General features: G+C 52.6%; 1 protein-coding gene across 1 annotated transcript in view; it reads left to right on the top strand.

Moving 5' to 3' along the window:
• Positions 1 to 673, top strand: part of LOC119581694 (rhodopsin-like) — a gene marked incomplete in the record, with an annotated part of 2,416 nt that overhangs the window by 1,180 nt on the left and 563 nt on the right. Inside the window, 1 exon segment of the mRNA XM_037929815.1 lies at positions 35 to 673. Coding sequence (XP_037785743.1) covers positions 35 to 673 — 639 coding nt within the window.

Below are 673 nucleotides of genomic sequence, written 5' to 3'. Positions count from 1 at the left end.
TCACCATGATTTGCATCTGTTTTATGTTTTCCAGATGTCTTACTGGAGCGAGCCTTCCAACCTGGCTCCCAACAGCCTTCCCTCAACCAACCCCTATGGGAACTACACGGTGGTTGACACCGTACCCAAGGAGCTCCTCCATATGGTGGATTCTCACTGGTACCAGTTCCCCCCCATGAACCCCCTGTGGTACAGTCTTGTTGGGTTCTGGATGGTTGTCATGGGCATCCTGTCTGTCTTCGGTAACTTCGTTGTCCTCTGGGTGTTCATGACAACAAAGTCTCTCAGAAGCCCTGCCAACACGCTTGTCGTCAACCTGGCCCTCTCTGACTTCCTGATGATGTTCACGATGTTCCCACCCATGGTTATCTCATGCTACTGGCAGACTTGGACCCTCGGTGCCTTCTTCTGCGAAGTCTATGCCTTCTTGGGATCTCTCTTCGGCTGCGTGTCCATCTGGACCATGGTGTGGATCACTGCTGATCGTTACAACGTTATCGTCAAGGGAGTGGCTGGCGATCCTCTTAGCAGCAAGGACGCTAGCTTGAGGATCATCTTCACCTGGATTATCTCCTTCGCCTGGTGCCTTCCCCCCTTCTTTGGGTGGAACCGATATGTGCCTGAGGGTAACATGACCGCTTGCGGTACTGATTACCTGAGTGGAGATATCGTC

The sequence above is a fragment of the Penaeus monodon genome, chromosome 15 (assembly GCF_015228065.2).
Source record: "Penaeus monodon isolate SGIC_2016 chromosome 15, NSTDA_Pmon_1, whole genome shotgun sequence".
Lineage (NCBI taxonomy): Eukaryota > Metazoa > Arthropoda > Malacostraca > Decapoda > Penaeidae > Penaeus > Penaeus monodon.
The sequence above is the reverse complement of the archived record's forward strand: the minus strand, read 5'-3'. Positions and strand labels throughout refer to the sequence as shown.